The sequence below is a fragment of the Coturnix japonica genome, chromosome 5, assembly GCF_001577835.2.
Source record: "Coturnix japonica isolate 7356 chromosome 5, Coturnix japonica 2.1, whole genome shotgun sequence".
Lineage (NCBI taxonomy): Eukaryota > Metazoa > Chordata > Aves > Galliformes > Phasianidae > Coturnix > Coturnix japonica.
In genome coordinates this window covers 11,563,730-11,583,704 of record NC_029520.1, presented here as the reverse complement: position 1 = coordinate 11,583,704, position 19,975 = coordinate 11,563,730, and the positions used below count along the sequence as shown (strand labels likewise).

Here is a 19,975-nt window from a genome sequence, read left to right as displayed (position 1 = left end):
GCTTCCAGACCTTTCTCATTGTGAGGAGATTCAACTCCAATGTCACATTGAGAATTCCTCCTTCCATGTCAGTCTGCTTTCACTTTTAACTCAAGTATCATAGAAGACTGGAAAAAGACACAAGAAATGAATTTGGGAAAATATGGATTGAAAAAAAAAAAGTCAGAAAATCTTAGCTCCTGCAACCAACAGCAGGAAAACCATCTGTAGCAGTAAAATGTTTATTTCCTTTTACCAACTCTGGGCTATTGTGGTAGTGAACAGGGTACGATTGTGACCCCAGGCATACAACAGCTTTCTGTTATCTATGCGTAGTAATGATTTCAGGAATCTTCTGCCACTTATGGCTTAAATATTTTTTTTGTTGATGACCTAAAAATTACCTACTGTTTTAACTGGTGTAGCCATAAGACTTATGGGTGTCTGCAGTTCCTGGTGCTCCCAAAGTCCTTTCTATCAAATAAAAAATAAATAAATAAAATTATATATATATATATATATATAATAAGAATTTCATTATGAAATTCAAAATGAAAAAGAGTATCATTTAGTGGTTACTTCAGCTTTACTACTGTGTTTAATGTTGCATGGCCTGGGTAAGCTAGAATCTGCATGAGATTCCTCCTGGGTAATGGAGGGTGGATCAGCTTTAGCAAAGACTTTTCTTGGGTACTCAATGCTATTTCCATGAAACATATGCTATTTGTTAAAAACAGTTTGAACTGAAAGTAAAACCCTGTCATGTTTGGAGTGAGAATGTTTTATACTGGAGAAATACAAGTAGGATGACCAAAAGATTTTAGCTTGGATTAGGTGAGAGTAGAATTGTTTATTTTAAACTCTGAGGTTATTCACCAAATTGTAGTGATTTATTTACTCATAAAATGATATATTTGCTCAATATATCTTTTTTTTAAGTTGCAAATCATTCAGAAAGTTCTAAACAGTTACAATGTTACAATTTCAGTTCATGGGTTTAAAATTATATAGCTTTTTTTTTTTTTTTTTAAATTTATTTTGAGACCTTAGCTGAACTTCTCCATCATTCTTTAATAGGCTGCTTGGAGCAGTTGTGTCTGCTCAGGCATATCTCACATTATGGAATACTTACAGGTTGTTTTATTGGAACATAAATTCGCTAATGGTTATTTGCTATTTAAGTGGTTTAAGGCCATGACCTTTTGGACAGTGTGGTGCACCAGATTACAGTGTCATTAATTAATTTGGAAAAGAGAATATGCATAAATATAGCCAGCAAAGGATTTGATGCTGTTTAAATGGCAATATTAGAATACTGATCTCAGTGATTAAGTATTACATGAAACAGACTTTGTTCTTGTGGCTACTAAGGAACAATTTCAGTTTCCAGTTCTGAATGTTACAGCTTCATTTGCATTACTGTATGTTTTCCAAAGGGCTACCTTTGGAGTCCCGGTCTTATTAAAGTTTTGTTTAACTATATATACAGCCAACATATTTTAAAGGATGACTCTTCTGGAAAAGGATCTTGAAAAGAGATGTGTAGGCCTGATTTGACAGAGGAAAAGCCTTTACTTCCTTTTAACAAAGAAATAGAAACATACAAAACAATAGTTTTGACAAATATAGAAAAAGACATTTAAAAGACTTTTTAAGTTCTTAAACATTTTCTGCTGTAGTCTAGTTCAGTTTATAGAGGTTTCTGGGAAAGAAGTGGTTAGTTAACATTACAGTCATCAACAAGGTCAAGACACGTATTCATGTTTTCCATCTCTTGTGATCTTGCCAAGGAAGCTGTCTGGAGCACATATTTCCTTTCCCTGCATCTGTATGGAATGCAGAAATACATCAGGCTGTTTGGGGCTTGCAGGTACTGAGACAATGAGCATGGTTTCACCAAGGGCAACTCATGCATGACCAACCTGGTGGCCTTCTGTGATGGTGTGACAGCATTGGTGAACAAAGTGAGGGCAAGTGAGATAGTCTACCTGGAACTGAAAGGCCTCTGACATGGTCCTGCCCCGCACCCGTATCACTTAACTGGACAGACGTGGCTTCAAAGGGTGAGCTATTCGCTGGATGAGGAATGGGCTCCATGGTCGCGGCCGGGGTTGTGGCAAATGACTCTGTGTCCAGGAGGCCACTGATGAGTGGTGTCCACTAGGGGTCGTCTTGAGACTGGCACTCTTCAACATAGTTATCATTGATGTCAGTGATGGATGGATATCAGTGGGATCAAGTTCACCTTCAGCAAGTTTGCAGGTGACACCAAACTGAGTGGTTCAGCAGATAGGACAGAAGGAAAGGATGCCACCCAAAAAGACTTTGGCAAATTTGAAATGTGTGCTTGTGTAAACCTAATGATGTTCAGCAAGGTCAAGTACAATGTGTTACACTTGGGAAAGGACAATCCCAGGTATCTATTCAGACTTGGAGAAGAATGCTTTCAAAGTAGTCTTGCAAAGAAGGACTTAGGGTTCCTGGTAGTTGAAAAACTTAACATGAGACAGAAAATGCAGGCTGCATCAAAAGAGTGTGTGGCCAGCAGGGAGAGGGAGGTGATTGTCTTTTTCTACTCAGCTCCTGTAAGGATCCATCTGGAGTTCTGAGCCCTTGCCCAGGGCCCACAAATACAGGAAAGATGTGGAGCTTTTGGAGATGGTCCAAAGGAAGACTGTGAGCATAACTGAAGGGCTAGAGCACCTCTCCTAATAAGACATGATAAAGGAACTTGACACATAAAGTCTGGAGAAGGCTTCAGGGAGACCTCACTGAGGCCTTTGAATATTTAAAGAGATTACAAACAGGAGGGAAATCAACATTGTACGTCTGCAGACAGTAATGGAACAAGGTGGAATGGCTTGAATTTTTTAAATGAGAGATTTAGATTAGATGTCAGGGGAAGTCTTTCATTGAGAGGGTGGTAAGGTGCAGGAACAGGTTGCCAAAAAAGCTTAAGAGTACCTGGACGTGTTTAAATCCATCAGGATGGGGCCCTGGGCAATCTGATCTAGTGCTTGATCTCCATTTAGGTTGGAACTAAATGACTTTTGAGCTCTTTTCCAACCCAAGTTATTCAACAATTCTACAAATAGTCCAAATATGACAACATGAGCGTTAAATTCTTTTACAGTTGCAAGTAGACTACATATCCCAAATGAGAAAAGACCAAGCTTATTCCCTAAAAAGACAGAGAAACTCAAAGTTAAATAGATGTTATGCACATGTAGAAGCCTTGCTGATGCATTTGTGAGTTCAATTTGTGTGGTCATACCACAGTGACATCTGTGCTACCATTTGTTTCTGGGCTCTGCCAGTGGAACCCTGGGAACTTCCCTGAGCTACATGTCAGGTGTTGACAAGAAGAATGCTAATCTTGCTAACCTGCCATGCTAAATACTAATTTTGGTAATTTACCGTACTGTGAGTAGGTAGAAGTACTTCCGTAGCTTCTTTATTTTTATTCTTCATTATTTCATACAAGATTCATGTTTGGTATCTTTAAAAATGTTCCTCTAATAAAATTTACATTCATAGAAGTAAATAAGAGGAGGGTTCTACATTCAAAACCCCAAATCATGTTGGAGTGCTGTACGTAACTATTCTGTTAACAGTTCTTTTCTCTCTGATCTCATTTATTTTATCAGAAAAAATATAGGAGTAAATGGAGTTAAAACACTTCCAAAGTGTTTGCGGTGTTTCTGAAGAATGAATCGAACTTTCATTTATTAAATACAAAATAGCAATAAATTACAATTGCACAATTTCATACAGAGTTTTTATTAAGATCAAAATTACTTGTTCAGACTAGATTTATATAAATAGATCACAGTACATTTTTACTTGTGTTTAGAAGATTGTAGTACATATTATAAAATTAAGAAATTTTTTGTCCCTCAAACCATCACTGCGAAAAGGAATCATGCATTATTTTTACTAAACAAACAAAATGCCCACCTAGTAGAGAGAGCCTCGGTACAGGAATGGCTCTGCTCTCCAAAATTAGACATGAAACAGAGATACCAAGACTATTTATTGAACAAGAAATAATAAAGTACGGTACAATGATTGTGTTATTAAAAATAAAGTATACCAAAACAACACAGCTCTCTTCACACACCTTTGCAAGGGGTATTAAAAATGACAGCTGGCCAGCATGCAACTGAGTAAAACATTCCAGTTTTACAATGTCTAAGTTTGAGCAATGGAAAGACTAACTAAAAATTCAGACAAAACAAACAACCCAGATGCTTACAAGTTCTCTTGTCACCTTCCCTTCAGTACCATGTGTGCTTTGCTCACTCAGCAGTTGCGTTATGTCCTGGTGATAGCCTTCCTAAATAGTGTCTGTTTCTGCCATCTGGACTAGTACATTTCATGGACCTTCAAGGAGGTGGAGGTCCTTTCAGGACCCTGGCTTTTAGGACCCTGGAGTACTTCCAGCCAGAGTTCCTTGCCCAACTCACTGTTTTAGATGGTGACTCTAAAAGAAGCTCAGCTCTGAGTGTGCTGTTATCTTACAGGGTAATTCACACCTTGCATAGCTTGGTTCACAAATCATAAGGCTGTCACTTCAGAACAGAATTATGGTTGCAATCAAGGCTTTGCAGTACTTAAAACTCCACTTTGATTCTTGTTGTTACAGAGTCTGTCCCACTCCTATTTTCCTCAGCATGGAGGGTTCTGTTAAATTCTACAGTGTGGTGGATTAGTTTCTCTACATGTTTTTTTCCTTTTGGAACAAGAAAGCCATTGTTTCTCACTTGATAGTGAGATGTAAATATTTTTAAGTACATTGTTCTAAAGAGAAGAAAACATTTTATTGGTAATGCTTCATGCTGAGTCACCTACTGTATGATTTTTATTTTTTAATTTTTTTCTGTTCAAATAAACCCAAAATGCATTAACTGTAATTTAACGTGATAGATTTCTAAGAGGGTGAGAAACACTCTTCAAGCAAATTTCCAGTCCTCTTTCTTCCTTTCCCTTTATCATTTGTATCTTTTAGACTAGAAGCGAATAGAGTTCATGGGAATTTTATTATTATTATTTTTAATGGCAAATATGTCCTCTCAGTGCTCTAACACTTCTAGGTGATAAAACTGCAAATTTGCCTCTTGTACTTTGGACTTTAGATGCAAAGTGTTGATACAGCTTTGTATATTGGCTGGAGTTTAAAAAGCAAAACAACAACAACAAAAAACAAACAAACAAACAAAAAAAAACAACCAAACATGCCCCTCACACCAAGAATAGGTTAGACTAAGATAATATTTCTTTTCATTCATTTCTGTTGCTCTCTGCCACTGTACCAGTTCTGCTACTGGTAGCTATGTTGCCCCCTTATAATGTTTGCTGTCTTATGTATCAGTTGGTATAGAAAGCTGAAATGTACTGACTGGCAGGAACAGTATGGGAGGTGGATCTTTTTTTCCATTCTTGCTTTTTGTTCTGTTCCTCCTTGCTTCTACAGGTTGCAATGCATGTGTGATTGGTGTATCTTCAGGATTATTTACAGGGGAAAATGACACAAAAAAACAATAAATGCTTTTAAAGTCTTGTGACTTCAGCAAAAATAAAGGAATTTCAACACTCAACTGCAGAAGTGTTGTGCCTGTGAAGGTTTTAGCCCTAGAATTTCACACAACTACCCATTATAGTCTGCCTCAGTGTAGAACCTTGGAAAGCTCTCATTTATTTTTTTTTTCTTTATAAAAAATATCAAAAATCACAGCTTCTTATAGAAAACTAAGAGTTTAATTGAATATTGTTAATGAGTAAAGTGGGATTAAAATCTTGCTGAGATGCATTCCTGGGGGATTTCCCTTTTTATTTTAGTAATGCTTTACTTGTGATATAGCATAATTGTGCCTTCACAGGAAATAAAACAAATGAGGGTTGGAGGTTTGGAATTATTCTTATGAGCTGTTCTACTGATTCACCTCTGTGAATTATAGTTCAGAAAAGAAAAGTGATCAGTACCGGGATCACAATTACCTCTGTGTTTCCAACTGGTTTTCTAGCAGTACATGCTCCGTTACTTCTGATATTGCTATTGCCAGGCCCACCAGAACCATAACATGGGAATGCTGAAGGTCAAGGGAATAGCATAGATTAAGTGGAGTCAAAAGGTGAAGAGAGAGAAGCGCAGAAAACATCTGTTGTTCCACTTGTGCACTGCTATGAAAAGGCAGATATTTTATAAAGCACAAAATGATGCCATGGCCTGTGTAACAGCTTGTAAGTCATGAGTCAGAGAGCAAAAATTAGGAGAATTAAAAAAAAATAAAGGAAAAAAGACTTTTCTTTGTAATAGAAATATTTCAAACTGTTTTTAAAATCATTCTCTTGATGCCAGCCCCTTGAGCATTAAATGAACTGCGTACGATAATAAAAAACATTAGCAATTATAATGACACTTCTTTTCTGTTGATGCCCTTTTGAGTCACTAGAGGCAAATCTGAGAAAGATTTCTGTTCTGTACCATGGAGACAAAATGAATTAGCTGCATAGGTCTTTTCATTCTTACAGAAGCTTCTGTTCATAACACTGCCCTGGTAATAACGATTGCAATGGGGATGCATGCCTTGTGTCCCAGGTGGTATTGCATCTATGCTGTTTTATCCAGGAAATCTAAGATCTCCACTTACAAGGAAAAGGTCCTTCTTTGTTCATGTGTATCTCCCCACATTGGCTTCTGGAAGATGTGCCTGAGTAAAGAGTGCAGAATTTTGCCTGAAGTGAGGACCATGCATGAACAGTTATGAGCATTGTATTATATCACTGGTCTGCTGACATAAGGCTTCACTTGAGCATGTATTGAAATACCTCTGCTAGCGCTGCTTTGTGTTTTTTGTTCTGGACATGCCCTGCTACCAATCTGAAATTTTGCTTGGGCAGTCTTTGAAGAGTTGTTGAGCTTGCAAGGACAGCTAAATTCTTCATAGCAAAAAGTGAGATTTTAATGTTTTGGTTTTGGAACAACTGTACTTGTGGGACTTCTGCTCTGCAGCCACACTACATATTTACAACAGATCCAAGATCTTCTGCAAACATTAAACTGTGTTTTTACCTTTCAACAATTCTGGTTTTCTGGAAGATCCCCAAATAACAAGTTATAAAACTATTTTTTTTTTAAATTATTATTTTAGATAGAAATTGCAAACATTTTCTTGAATCTGTACGATCGTTTTTGTGTCAGCTCAATTACAAACTGAAAATGACTGGTGAGCATTTAACACATACAAGATGCAAAACAACATTTGTGTGCATAAACTTACCTGAACAGTATATATGAAGACAAGGGCTACCTACCTGTATTTAGCAGGCATCTGAATTGTATAATACACACATGATCTGTGTTTGGACTTTTAAGATAAAGATATTGATGTAGAAACCTGACTCAAAGTCTCTTCAGAAAAAAAGTTAAGGAAGAGTTAACCCTATGCATGGATAAATAATGAGCAGAATTTTTCCCAGGGAATACTGTTCCAGGACATAAATTTCATCATGTGAAATAATGTAGTGCTTTGATTTGGTTTGATTTTTTTTTTTAATGGTCAGAATTCATCAGCATTTACAATGTACAATCATTTAAGATAGCCCTGTCAATGTTAGCTCTACTACAAATAATAGTCTTCACAGGCATTACATAGATTTGGAGCAGCATTTTAAGACCATGTGTGTGTGTGCACGAGCTTGTGTGTATGATGAAAGAGTGACCTGTCAGATTCTGCCAACCCTTTGCAGTGTTATGGACACAACAAAGAAGCAGTGACTGGAAAATCATCTAATAACACCAAGGGCTCCCAGCCTCCATGCTGTACAGATGCTAATCTTCTTTCTAAAAGAACACACTGTCATTACAAACACTGCATGTATCTTGTTCTCACCCAACAGAACTTTTTACAGTTTTGAAGGATTTGAAGCATTTCTGCTAAGCAGTGCATTATGTAGTCTTGATTTCATGTAAGGTGAAAAGGGACACTAACAGAGGCAAAAGATACAGCTCCTCATCAAATAAGTCTGATGACAATCATTCTTGGGATAAAAGGACTTAAATAGCTTTACATTTACAATACTGCACTTTTTTTTCCCCTTGCGAATACAATAACCATATTTGAAGCTGGTTCCAGTATCTGTTGTTTCCGTTGCTGTCATGTTGCTTGTAAAACCTGGGTTATTTTAATAAACAAAACATTTGACTTGAATTTGGGTAATGCTTATGATCATACAAAAATCTATCAGTAGCAGTAGTGTCAGCTGGAGAACTAATGCTACAAGTGGATAACATTGCACTACTTGAAACCAATAGCTTTTGACACAGATGAAGACTGAGGGTTCTATTCAGCAATATTCAGGGTCCTATGGTTGTGGCCACAGAGGTTCCAGAAGCTCTCGCTGAGTCTAATCCTGATTCAGGAACCAAAATGATATGCTGTGTATATATTTCTCTGCACAGCCTGGATGCGCTGGACACCCTCCCCCACTTGATTCCTGGGAAGGGAAAAAAAAAAGTCTCTGTTTAGCACAGTGGCATGAAAAGGAATTCACAGCAATGAAATCTAAAGAAGTTAGCCAGGCATGTATGAAAAGAACAGGTTGCCTGTAAGAAAGGGAAGAGCTGTCAAAACCTAACTGTGGGCTCTGGCTGCAATAAAATTTATCAAAGAGGGAAGACGAGTTTGATTTAAGGATGTAGCCAACTTCTGCTAAGAGACACTTCTCATTTTCTAGGATATACTAACTGTTACAGTGCTCCTCATGTGCTCTGTTGGTCTGTTCCTAACACGGTTTGGTTACAGCTAAGAGTGCAGTGATGTGTTTTCTAAACTCAACTCTCAAATGCCTAGGTGAGCATTTCAATTGTGGCATTTCAGCCAGGAGCTAACTTCAATGAGGACTCAAAAACCTGGGCTCCAGACTTTGCTTGATCTTTCTTCACAACCATGCTTGTCTGTTGGTATCCCCATTCTCTCACAAGGCAAAGTGCTTCCCTGCTGCAATGGTCTGGGAGTGCTTGAAGGTCTCCCTGCTGAAAGTGTGCTGCTGTTGTCCCCAGGAACCAGTAAATGTAATTGATTATGGAGATAGACAAGGCCAGGGAATCTTTGCCATTTTGTAACATCTTCCTATTGTGTGACATTTAATTTATGGAACAACCTAAAGCTGGTGCTTGCAACCAAGTCAAGTCTTTAGTTGCATTCTGGTAGGAAGTCTAAACTGCAGAAAGTACACTCAGAGTGTCTGTCAGCTGCCTGCTTCTATATATCAGGTGCTTATGGCATTATACATGGCATAATAGGAGTATGATATTTTTTCTTGTCTTTCAGCAGGCAGCTGTGACTGTCCATAAATATAGTAGCTTCTCCTGACTGGGACTGTTGCCCAACTTTAGCCAGTGATAGCAACAATAAAAATAAACCATGGGAACTCTTAGGAACCAACTTAGAGCATTGAAGTTTTGTGTCTCATGAATCAGGATTAGCATTCCCTGTATTGGGAAGGGAGAGGATTAAACAGAGGGATTAAAAGGACATCTTTACCCCACTGGACTCTGTGGAATAGCCCCTGAGGATATGGCTAAGAAAGAGTTCAACAGGAATGCCAAATTTCTGCTGAATAGGTTAAAAGGGTGAGGAAGCCTCTTCGGCAGCCATCCAAGCGCAGAAGACCTGCATAACATTTCTGCTCAATAGGGCCCTAAAGACAAAAAACAAAACAAAACAAAACAAAACAAAAACCATAGGAACCTTGAATTTTATTTTATTTATTTTTTTTACTAATTGTGTGGCTTCTTATTAATGCCTCAGATCTCCAGAGACACTTAAACCTTTTCTTTTTCTTTTTTTTTTTTTTTTTTTTTTTTTTTTTCCTTTTCTGAATAGTTAGACATTCCTTGAGATTTGCTAGATGATACAGTCTTGCAATAGAAGTAATCATATCAGGCTTTTATATTGAAAAACAGTGGGTCTTGGTTAATTCTTAGGGAGCTCATTTCTTTAAATCGATTATCAGTGAAAGATACCCTATCCTATGTCTGAAAACAAAAACAAAAACAAACAAAAAAACCAACAACAACCAAAACCAACCAACGATAAAAATCAACCAAATAAAATAAAATCTGAAACCTTTATCCATTGAATAATGAATGTGGTTTTCATGTATTTATCAAATACATTAACTACTTTCTGTTCCCATGAAATTGAAAAGAGCAGACTTAATTTGCATGTTATTAGTACTGGTGTTTCTGAGCACTTTTCTAGGATTTAGTGTATAGTTGTAGATCTTGGTTTTATCTGTAAAATTTCATCCTATTTCTACTGCCATAAAATAAAATTTTAACAACTGTAGTAATTGGAAAGCAAGAAAAAAGTCTTACCTCTGCAAGAGGATGCCAGTGGGCAATGGGTTTCCGAGGATATGAGAGCATTTCATTCCAATGGTCACGACCTAGACTTTCTGCATCGTTGCCTACTTGACATACTCCAATGACCTCATTGTGACCTACACTGTGAAAATGTTCCATAATATGCTTTTCATAAAATATTACCTTTAGAATTGTGCCATTTGCATATTTCATTAAAGACAATAATAATGATTTTTTAGATGTATCTAAATATAATAAAGTATAAATTACGTGGCTTTGCTGTTGGAATTTCCCACAAATCAACATAATTCAGTACAGTATCCACGGTAGCAAACACTGTGTGTCTATATGCATTTCTTTTATTTTTGTATGAGAAATGTAAAAAGTTCTTTGTGTTCTGTAATTAGTTACAAGTCCAGTAAACTGAGCCACAGTTTTAGAAACTGAGGCATGTGTCTAAGGGGTTAGCGTAGTTGCTCATAAATAGAAAATCAGTGTATAAACTGATAACCAAAAACAGTTATTTCTGTTCTGGTAAACACATGCAGCTTAGTTATATTTGTTATGGATGCAGATCTGCATTTTAAAATTTAGAGAGGAAATTCTGCCTGACATTGAGACATTTTAGTCTTCTACCAATCTCAGTATGAGAAAACATTTAATTTCCCTTACACTGGGAGGTAAAGCATAACAACTTCATTCCTGGATGCAAAGCTGCTATGCTAGATTTTGAGCCAATAGGTAATGTTATTTTACAGCTACAGGTATCTCACCGGTCATAATCCATAACAGCTATCGACAAGTTAATTTGGTCAATGTTTTCTGGAGGGACGTCAAAGACTATGGCTTCATTGTAAACGGGATTAAGGGTATTCCTCTTGGTGGAAGTTTTTCTTTTCTTTAGTCGCCTTCCTTCACACATTAAAGAAACCTTCACGTAGGGATCTGTGTGAATCATAAGAACAATGTTGTTTTTTTGTTGTTTTTACAAAAACATAAATGGAAAGTAAAGGGAGTATTCTTGTATGCCCATACTGGTTTGCAGAATTAGTCACCTGTGTCTGGAATTTGAGCTTCTTTATTACCATGGAATGATGGGGAGGCAATGGATATTGGAAAGCTTTACCTGTTTGAAATCCTGTGATGAACAATTTAGCTTCAAGAAGTTTGGGTTTTTTGGTGTACTGACTTCAGAAAGAGTATTAAATTATCCACTGAAATATGACTGCTTTATACAACAGCCTGTGTATCAGTGTATTTATCACAACGTAATTACTTTTACAAGTTTGTAGGTCAAACAGAAGACGATACTATTGTGCACAGTATTGATGTATAGTTAAATATAATTCCAGGTGTAAAAAACTGCAGTTTATGTTTCTCAAGAGAATTATAAATACGGATGCAGTGAAAAATTTTTAAAAAATGAAAATGAAGGGGAAAAAAAAAAGCTATTCCACTCTAGATCCTTTTTGGGAGTTCTGTGACTTCTAGTATGGAAAATGAATCTGTGAGCTCTTATTTAAATTAGTTTTCCTTGTTTTCATTAGCCATTTTTGATACTGTTGCTGAAAGGAGTCTGGGATGACTGTTTTGTCCATATGCCATCAGCAGAAGAATTGGCTTGGTGTCTCTTGGAGACAGTCGAGGGTCAGCCTGCCTCTGTGCCACAACAAATAATCTGTTGTATGATCCAGTCTCTAATATTAAATCAGTTTCATCAACTCAGCCTGCTTTGAATCATGATTGCTTTAAAAGTAATAATGCTGCTCTCTTATTGAGAGGAGATTATTTTGAACTGTTGATTAAAGCAGAATGAACGTTATTTACTTCTCAGTAATTCCTGTACTCAGGTGACTCAAGAGCTTGCAGTGTAAAAACGCTTCTTTTCTAAAAACATTCTGGTAATTGACAATGCTGGAGTTCTGTGTCTCAGGAGGGAAATGGGACACTAATCCACACTGAGCATTAAATAAATTCTTACCTGATGCTCCTGTGATATCCATTGCCTTTAAATTTCTTGCCTTTATTATTGTAATAGTTAGTCTGCCAGCTGTTGGAAGGTAGCAGAGTGAGAACATGAGGTCACCAAGATCCACATTATCCTGTTCCAAGGAAACAAAAAATATGAAGCAATAATAATAGTTTTCCCTAGACATAATCCTTAGAAGATAAAGGTAAGTTATACCCTCGAGCTTCTTGGAGAGGGGAGGTAATGGCCCGTGTGTGATGTATACAGCTCACCTGCGGTTTTTTACATCCATTAGGGAGTCTGTCATTTGGTATGGGGAAAAGTTCCAGAATATCAAGTATCAGGGAGAGATGATGACATAACATTAGCAAGCATTCCTTGGCATGAAATAACAAAAAACCAGGTTCTGAAGACAACTGCTAATTATGATTGAGGGCCATGAGTGTGAATGAATTACTGTAACCATCCAATGTAATTTTATCAACATTTTGAAAGACTGCATTTTGTTTCTAAGTCACTGATGACATGCTATACTTCTGCTGGCAAATGCACAAAGGATGCTTAGAAACAGTTTCCTGAATGGCCTTTTATCTGGCAATAAAATAGCAAAGGTTTATTCACCTCTGTTTTTGAAATACTTCTACTCCAGAATACCTGGTATTTGTGGGGCTTAAAGAGATGCTAAGTCTAGAGGCAAGCAATTGGGAATAGGGAAGCCTGGGTTACAGTCCTTGCTGTAATAAATAAATAAGTAAGTAAGTAAGTAAATCTCAACAGGAAATAAAAAAGCTTCAGAAAAAGTTAATGAGAAAGGACATCTTGTCTTGCAGCGAGGAACTTCTTGTCTAAAGTAAAAGACACGGGGTATGAATGGAGTTCTCCCACATACGTACCCCATTGAGTAATTTGTTAGTGGGAAGAGGATGACAGATTGCTTCCGACAAGTATTTTCTGAGAACAAGTGGAAGAAGCATCCCACTGAACACAGCAGGTTGTGAAAAGACAGTTGCTATCATTCTTATTTATTTATTTTTTATCAATTTCACCTCAGATGAACTTTCTGATCCACTGAAAATATCTGCTTTCTAAATTGATTTTCCTGTGAAACTCAGTTCTGTAGTAAAGTCTGACAGAATGTAGTTGGATGGAAAAGATGATGTTTTTAAATGTATTTGCACAGATTTGGGCCCCTTATCCTGGCACTCATAAACACTCTCCTCCCATTCTTGAATTTGACTGGAGCTTGACACAGGAAATGACTATCAGAAGGGGAATTATTTACTCTTCTACCTCGACTGCCTTGCTTATCTCATGAGGCTAGTGCTCTCCCCTCCTTAACTAGATATCAGATATTCAGTGCTTTCTAAATAAGGATCAAGCAGTACATTTTGTTTTAAGAAAAGATCAATGCATCTGCAGATAAGAATCTTTAGGAGCTGTCTTTGTACCAACTATTATGTCACACATACACATGTACTTAACCCCCACCCCTACCCCAGCACACCCCAAATGAAGGATGGTGGACTTCATAAAAAAGGTGAGTAGACTTCACATAAAAGGTGAGTGAAAAGAACTCCTAACAAATGTTTGACTCTGAGCTAGCTGCTACACAGACCAGTGCCCAGAGCCTATGTGTGCACAGCTTGGAGTCAGCAGGGAGATACACAAGGCAAAGAATGGTGGTCATTATCAGAGAAAATGGTACATCAGAAGGGATTTCAGAAAATATGTGCATTCGGTCAGAAATAGCTCCTTTCCTTCTGCTGTTACTGGAAAGGGCTGCTGTCAAAGAAGGAAAATGCTGATAATAAGGGCCTTCTGTCAGTAATAACTAGCTTTTAACCCTAGCTGAACTTTGTCAACTGTCATCCTTTCATTCTAAAGACCGGTGTTTTGTGGTGGCTGTAAAGCTGATAAAGGCTGTGACAGTATCAGGATAGCTGATATGACTCATGCTGTTTAGTGTCTTGCTGGATCATGCTTGGAAGCAGACCTGCTGCAGCACTGTTTTGCTGACTTGCTTTGTGGGAGTATCAAAGTGCTGTTTGAAAAGGTGACGTTGTTCAGTCCTACAAGCTAGAGTGATATCAGCACATCTGGGAGAAGTTCCTGTCGACTGATGTCTGTGCTTAACCTTACAGCAGGAAGATTTTAGAGGGGGTAGTTTTTCTTCCCATTGCAAGAAAGGAAAAAAAAAAAACACAATTTCAATGTAATTCCTCAGCTCTAAGGTGCTACAATTCATAGCTGTGGAATACTATCTTCAACTGACAACTGTGCAACTCAAGGGAATGGAATTTGAGAATCCACTTCAAGAAATTAAGAGAAGCCATCTTTGGTCAATGAGGGGAATTGGTCACTCTGGCAGATTTTGAGGGTGGATATTTTCCATTATTTGGTCACAAGCTCATAGAAGAATACAGTGTTGTGAAATCATTCCATTTTCCTTCATCATAAAATCAAACCTACAAGGCATCTGTTGTTTTAACTGTGTATTGGAATATTCTTCTCTTGAAAGACTTACTATGCCTGCATTTCAAAGACATCTCTTCTAGTACCAGCCCCCCCCCCACCCCCCCCATAAAACTAACAGTATGATTATAAATCTTTTAAAATGCTGAATTCTAGTGGTCATGTTAATAGCCTGTGTGTCTATTATCAGAAGCTATTTACAGTTTTAAAAATAGCCAGAAGGATAAGTCACTGCCTAGTAAGGTGTCAGCAGCTCCACACTGCTGCTTAGGTTGTGCATAAGTCACCCTGTGAAACAGGGATGTGTAACCTTAAAGGGAACTGCGGTAATGGACCTCTGAAGGGCTTCACTTTTGACTCCTTTGAGGCAGCATTAGGAAACTCAGGACGTATCATACCTTCTCAGTGGAACCTGTAAGTTATCTGATGGTTAGGGAGTTTCTGACAAATGGGAGTTACATTTGGCATCAGATTGCTTTTGTGGACTGCTTATTCCTTTTCTTAAATACACTGGGTGCAGGGAACAGGTACATAAAATGATTCTAAACAAACAGCAAGGGATGGAAGGTAAAAAACAAATCATAGGTCATGAGTCCTCCCTTTGTCTCTAGTCTAGATGAAAACATGCTACTGCTGAGTTAGACAATCATAAGTTTTGTGCCCATTGAGCAAATTGTGCCTTGATTTCTGTAGCAAACAAGCTGTAGTAGGCTTGCTGTCACGTAGTGCCTTGTGTCACTCTAAACTGTATGCCTCAATTATGACAGGTTCCTTGGTTCCTCATGTACAAAAAAGACAGCCACCATTTATTTACTTATTTATTTAGGCGTTAATTTTCCGGTACATTACAAAAATAAAATCATTCTAATTCTGGGTAGTGAGATGCTCAGATGTACTTTTATTCATCTACTCAACTCAACCATTAAGGGGAGCACTCAGAGGCAGCGATGCCCTTGCTGATATCTTTTAAAGCTGCTACCTGTTGAAATAGGTTTTCAAGTCTCTGTCAGTTTTAGAGATTTTACAGATTTTTTTTTTTTTTTTTTGCTCTGTCAGAAAATGGTGATTTTGCAAACTACCTCCAATAGCAGTTTTGCATGTCACTGGAAATGAGGAATAAAATGGACATTTTGTGTAATGAGACTGTATCATTTGTGGACTGATTACCAGTATTATCTCTCTCTTTTTCTTTTTTTTTTTTTTTTTTTTTCCCTACTCCTAGTGAAGGAACATCAGTCCAAATTTAATAATAAAAAATAATAATAATCTAGTTATTTCATAATCTTCACTGGAATGACTGAAATTATGCTTCTGTACTGCAAGACAAAATTTACTGTATATTATTCTTCATTATTATCTTTAATGATATGAGAACTTCAATTTTGCAGGATTTTGGAATAGGTTCACCCTGCTAAGAGAAAGACAATTTAAGTATAGAAGGCATATGTTTTATGTTGAAATGAAAAAATACTTTAAGAGGTGCTATCTCCTTTATTGGATATAAATCTATTAAATTGCTCATCTATGCTGATAAGTCTGATTCAGATTTGAGTGATCTAAGATGTTCATTTGGTTCAGGCACAAGTCCATGACACAGATTTTATGGAAATACCACACTAGGAAACACTTGTGAGCCTAATCTATTTTGGAATGATGGTAAATCATGTAAAAATATCTTAAAAAATGATATACTTATGAAGGTAACTACATTTTCAATTCTTCATTAGATCATTCTGAGTAATATGTGTGAGAAATGTATACCGAGGAAAAACACTTTAGAAATGTATGCTTTTAATTGGATTTTCACATGAATAGAAGAGTGACAGCTGCCTTCTCAGTACAAAAGTATTGGTGTTTTATGATGACTAAAAAAACCTCTATTTTTATGACATCTTAAATTAAAGAAATGAACACTAGTCAAGTAGGCATTCATCAGTCATTCAGACTATATACAGTGAGCAATGATTGAGTAAAGTTTGTGGAAAGTGGAATGGCCTACCTAGCTTGTATGTGTATACAACTGTATGAGGTGTATACAGATCCTAATCTAGGGTGAACAAAAAGGCAAAATAATGATTTCTTTTGAAATCATTGGAATCCTAGTATTTTCTCCACTGGATTATCTGTGTCTCAGCACTGATTACTTAGCATACATTGATAAAAAAAAAACTGAATCTGAGTGATTCTTGCTTGAATCAGCAAGAATGAATTATTTGCTGGAAAAGTAGCACTGTGAGCTGTAGGCAGTTCAGGAGGCTCCTGGAATGAACTGAGGATAACTACTTGAATCAAGTACTACATGGTCCCACCAGGGGAATGCAGTACAGGACCTGTTGCTCACCAGTGCAAATGAAGTGATCGGTGACATCAGGATTAGGAGCTACCTGGGCTGTATTAACCATGCTATGGTGACAGTCAAAGGGTCTTGCATAGCATCTTGGCAATTTATAGTCTCTGGATTAGTGTCATTGGGTCTTTTCCATTTCACACAGGAAAAAAAAAAAAAAGAAGAAGAAGATAAACTTATGCTATCAGCAATCCTATGTCTTCACTTCACAGCCTAGAGATCTTTTGACAAAGGTTTTTCTTTTTCCTCTCCTGAATCCACTGTACTTGTATCATAACTGTTTATCTTTAAGACAGACACCTGTATAAGAACTTGTGTTGTGTTAGTCGGTCAAAATACCTTAGAATGTGGGTAGCAGGCATCAAAGGGTATGAATGTAAAGGATGTACACTTCAGAACAAATCCAGTTAGTTTATCTGAGGGGAACATATACATAACTTGCTCTTGCCACAATATCCTTAGTAAGTCAAGGAAAGAGGCCTTTTCCTGAAGGTGGTGTACTTATGTTTCTGAAGACTCAACACCTCCATTGTCATAATTTATATCCTATAAATAGAATGGCAGTGATTAACTGAAATTGCCTTTCCAATCGGTTGCCTGCATGTTGTCTTCAGTTATCTGAATGCATTTACAGAATGTTCTTACTGAGTCGCTTAAGACTATTGCTAAATTATTCTCTATTAAGATCCTTACTTTAAAATGCCTCCATTTGATAAACTTCACACTCATGATTATTTTAAAACTCACACTTAAATCCTATAGCTTTTACTGGCTTTGCATTCTTTACGTAAATTTCCAAATCAGTAACCCAAAAAGTAAATTGCTTTGCTGAATCTAGGTCTAGGAGTGACTCTAATGAATTATCCTATAGCTATTGAGATAATGTCTTAATTTGTTCCAAACTAAACTGATGAATGGGGGTGACAGCCTGAACTAAGCTGATAAAAATTAGTAGACATGGCTGGAAAAGCTGGAACACTTGTCCTCTTCATGTGCGTGTTGCTGTGTCAGAAATTGATGTCAGAAGTTAACAAAAGTAATTTTTAGCTTCCCTGTGAGTTAAGAGGAAAGAGTATATATGGAGTTGTTTTCTTAGGGCTTGCTCTGTGGCACTGTTAGTCAAAGAAAGGAGTAGTTAATTAAAGCTTAAGCTTTACCTTTCAAGTTTTGCTATTCCTCTGTAAAGGATTTTGTTTTCTCGAGTTGCTACTGCTTTATGCAACTCTTCTGTGACTTGTTGCTTTCTACAAAATACCAAGTACTCTATGAATTCACCACTACTAAAAAAGTATAACGTTCCCCTTCTCTTCCTTTTCCAGAAACTATGCGTATCTTATCATTTCAACAGGGGAAGGGAATGTGTGTTTGGTGGGGAAAGATATGGGAACACTTCAGAGCTAGAGAAGATCACCTTATCTTTCTGATCTAATATTTAAAGATGAAAATGTCATAGCCTGTAAGATGTGAGTTTACAAGTGAGATGCTGTGAACAGACCCGCTTCTCCATTTCTTCCAATATATTCCACTTCAGTATATCCCATACTGTCAGTGCTTATAGGCTGACACATTTGGTATTATGCTTCAAAAATCTTTTGAAATGGAAGCTCCTTGAAAGTGAGTTTGATTATTCCATGCTGCTAAAGTATTTTAGTACAATCAACTCAAACGTTTCTCTCAGCAGAGAAGGAAGTGATGCCTTAGAAATACGGATAAGTTTTGGAACAGCCATGAAATACAGACTGTTCTGTATAGGAATAGTTGTTTGGAGAGCAACTGTTTTCTTGAAAGGAAAGCTAGAGGGAACTTCAGCCAGGAGATGGTGCAGTTTTGATGTTAGGTTGCTATGGTTTAACCCCAGAAGGCAACTGAACACAATACATCTGCTCTCACTCCCCATGCGAGATGGAGGGACAACTGGGAAGATAAAAGTGTGAGAACTCGTGGGCTGAGATAGACAGTTTGCCAGGTAAAGCAAAAATCACACATCCAAACAAAGCGAAAGAAGGAATTCATTCGCTGCTTCTCTTAGACAGGCAGGTGTTCATTCACATCCAGGAAACCAGAGCTCACCATGCACATGACAAACGTCATTGCTCCAAAATTTCCATTTCTCCTTCATTTCCTCAGCTTTTGTTGTTGGTAATGACACCATATGGTATGGGACATCCCTTTTGCCATTTTGGGTCAGCTGTCCTGGTTCCGTCCTCTCCTGGCTCCTTGAGCATCCCCAGCTCCTTGCTTGGCAAGGCAGCTGACAAGTCCTTGACTTAGTGTAAGCACAGCTCAGCAAAACACTGGTGTGTTATCGCCATTATTCTCATAAAAAATCTATACATAAGCATTATATGAGCCTCTACAAAACAAAAATAAAAACAAAAAAAGCACAACTTAACTCTATCTCAGCCAAAACCATGATACAGGTGAAGACTGTAGAAAAACAAAAAGGGAGGATGGGTAGGTTGGGCAGACAGACAGGAGATGCCTTGCAGAGGGTAGTTTCACAAAGCAGTCTAACAGTACAGTCTGAAAAAATGGACAGTAGTTTCTCAACGTGAGGACCAAAGCTTTCAATAAACATCTGTCATTATATGTCATGTCAAAATCCATCATTTTTCAACAGACTTTGGATTTGACCTCAGTTGTAGGTGGAATGCTGAGACTGAAAAGAACCACAGTAAGCAAAGGTTACTGGCATTGTAGTGTAACATAATAATTACAATACAAGCTGATCAGGGTGGGCCAGACTTTCTGTTATCTAAGCTCTAGATAAAGATCACATAAGTGGAAAGAGATGAAAAAATAAACCCCCATGGTTTTGAGGCTAAATCCTGGTCATTTA

General features: G+C 37.4%; 1 protein-coding gene across 3 annotated transcripts in view; it reads right to left on the bottom strand.

Moving 5' to 3' along the window:
- Positions 1–3,729: 3,729 nt before the first annotated feature.
- Positions 3,730–19,975, bottom strand: part of SYT9 (synaptotagmin 9) — a 62,498-nt gene continuing 46,252 nt past the window's right edge. Inside the window, exons 4-8 of one of the 3 annotated variants that reach the window (XM_015863972.2) lie at positions 12,330–12,450; positions 11,122–11,293; positions 10,361–10,490; positions 9,525–9,681; positions 3,730–8,475 (exon numbers count right to left, since the gene is read on the bottom strand). In XM_015863972.2, coding sequence (XP_015719458.1) covers positions 9,574–9,681; positions 10,361–10,490; positions 11,122–11,293; positions 12,330–12,450 — 531 coding nt within the window. In that variant the 3' untranslated portion in view covers positions 3,730–8,475; positions 9,525–9,573. Of the gene's footprint in view, positions 8,476–9,524; positions 9,682–10,360; positions 10,491–11,121; positions 11,294–12,329; positions 12,451–19,975 lie in introns of those variants that run through there. The other 2 variants (XM_015863973.2, XM_015863974.2) reach the window with 2 other exon arrangements.